This window comes from Nansenia antarctica (assembly GCF_963989245.1).
Source record: "Nansenia antarctica genome assembly, chromosome: 1".
Lineage (NCBI taxonomy): Eukaryota > Metazoa > Chordata > Actinopteri > Argentiniformes > Microstomatidae > Nansenia > Nansenia antarctica.
This window is the reverse complement of record NC_137674.1, coordinates 23,094,316-23,096,815: the sequence shown is the minus strand read 5'-3', so window position 1 is coordinate 23,096,815 and position 2,500 is coordinate 23,094,316. Positions and strand designations below refer to the sequence as shown.

Sequence of the window (2,500 nt, the reverse complement as noted above, 5' to 3'; positions counted from 1 at the left end):
AACAGCCCATCTCTCCAATTGAAAAAGCTGACGAGAATACAACTAGCAAAACATCACCACGGCGGGTGCCTACACACACACGCACACACACACACGCACACAAACGATATTAACTTACCCTGAATTCGCTGCACTACCCTACATTTCCTGCACGCGTAGCAAAACGCGGCGTCCTTTTTCAGAGAATACTCAAGCCAGTCCATGTTCCAGCTTGAGGCCAATGATCGTTTTTTGCACCAAACATTCTGACTGGATATTTGCTCAAAATAACCTGTTTAGGCTGGTCCATTCCAAGGTCATACGGCTCCACCACTAATCCAACAGGAACAGTAGTCGTCGGGGGGCTAGCAAGGCTAGCCCTAACATTCGTCGGTGGGCTAGTAGCTAAACTCACGTTAGTGCTAGTAATAGTCGGGGGGCTAACATTAGCAGCAAGGGTCACGTTGCTAGTAGTAGCAGTCGGGGTGCTACTAGTGTCAGGCCCACAGTCGCTACTGCTGGTGCTATCTCTCTGTCCATTGGGGTTGGGTGCAGCTGCACCTTTCGAGGATTTAATCCACTTTCGTATATCCATCTAGGCAGGCCTAACGTTACTACAAAAAGCACTGACTTTGCTCGACTGAGTCGGCTCACACAGCTGAAATGGCGGTAGCAGCAGCATGCAGTAACGTGCAATATTTCAACTTCTTTTCAAATGATTGGTTGTCACTAGAATCCCTTCCAACAAAATGAAAAACACATTATTGTTTCTCAATTTTTATGTCTTAATTTAACATAAAATATAGAAGATTAATAATTGTAAAAAAAAAAAAAAAAAATATTTTTTATATCTGGCCGCCAGTTGGGGGGGCACCAGCACGTCTGTAGGCGGGCCTGGCCCCCTGAGGCCCGCCCATAGTGACGGGCCTGATACGGATCAAGAGTGTTTGTGCACAGCGCCACTGTGTGTGAAGGCGCTACTGAAAGTGATGACAGAACGCATGTCTCAGAAAATACGCGGTCACTTAGTGACGCAAAGGTAGTTCTGTATTTATCTTTATCTGTATTAGTACATTTATTTTGAAAGCTCTATTTTGACAGCTCTACCATGGGCACTTTTATTTTGATGGGGCATTCTTTGTTGATTGACTTACGACAGTTCAGGACGAGTCAGTCTCGCGGCATGTGGTTTTTATGAAAAGCTTTAAGTATGTTCACTGCATAATTCTAAGTCTAATATTTCAGTGATTATTGAGCAGTATTCAAATATTTAAATACATTGAGCAGCAGCTGAAACTTTGTCTAAGAACCAAGATATTGAGAAAGCAGTTCATTCAATGAAGACGCTGTTCCAAGAGATGATCTTCCGTGCAGGCGTGCACCCTGGATCAGCGGAGCTGGTGTGTTAAGTGTTCATGAATGTGTTTTCATGTATGGTGTAGCTTACAAAAGTCTGCCTTTCCACTTATATTTGTGAAACTAAGTAGCCTAAATGTGTTGCGACTGTGCTTACGGTGTTTTAATGGTGTTCGACATGAGTGTATTGTAGCAGTAGGGCTCAATTATTTGAAATTGGCGCTCTTTTTTTTTTTTACATTTATTTTTCGGTTAACCGGAAAACCCCGGTTTTAGTCTTTGACGGTTTTTCGGTTTCAATAATTGGAAACCGTCCATCCCTAACACACACACACACACACACACACACAGACACACACACAGACACAGACACACACACACACACACACACACACACACACACACACACACACACAGACACACACACAGACACAGACACAGACACACAGACACACAGACACAGACACACACACACACACACACACAGACACACACACAGACACAGACACAGACACACACACAGCCACACACACACAGACACACACACACACACAGACACACACACAGACACAGACGCACGCACAGACACACACACAGACACAGACACACACACACACAGACACACACAGACACAGACAGACACAGACACACAGACACAGACACACAGACACAGAGACCCACACACACAGACACAGACACAGACACACAGACACACAGACACAGACACACACACACACACACACACAGACACACACACAGACACAGACACAGACACACACACAGCCACACACACACAGACACACACACACACACACAGACACACACACAGACACAGACGCACGCACAGACACACACACAGACACAGACACACACACACACAGACACACACAGACACAGACAGACACAGACACACAGACACAGACACACAGACACAGAGACCCACACCCACAGACACAGATACAGACACACAGACACACACACAGACACAGACACACACACAGACCCCCCCCCCCGTACCTCCCAGCCCAGCCCACAGATGAAGTCTTCGTAGGCCTGGCTCCCGCTGGTGTTGGACAGGATGGAGTGTTTGTCCTCCTGCCCCTCGGCCACGTAGAACACCGCGATCTTATGAGTCTCCCGACTGGAGGGGGGGGGGGGGGGGAGA

General features: G+C 46.9%; 1 protein-coding gene across 1 annotated transcript in view; it reads right to left on the bottom strand.

The window, feature by feature from the left end:
* Window positions 1-2,500, bottom strand: part of ralgapa1 (Ral GTPase activating protein catalytic subunit alpha 1) — a 94,047-nt gene that overhangs the window by 23,122 nt on the left and 68,425 nt on the right. The window contains exon 41 of the mRNA XM_080540159.1: window positions 2,353-2,476. Coding sequence (XP_080396285.1) covers window positions 2,353-2,476 — 124 coding nt within the window. The remainder of the gene's footprint in view (window positions 1-2,352; window positions 2,477-2,500) is intronic.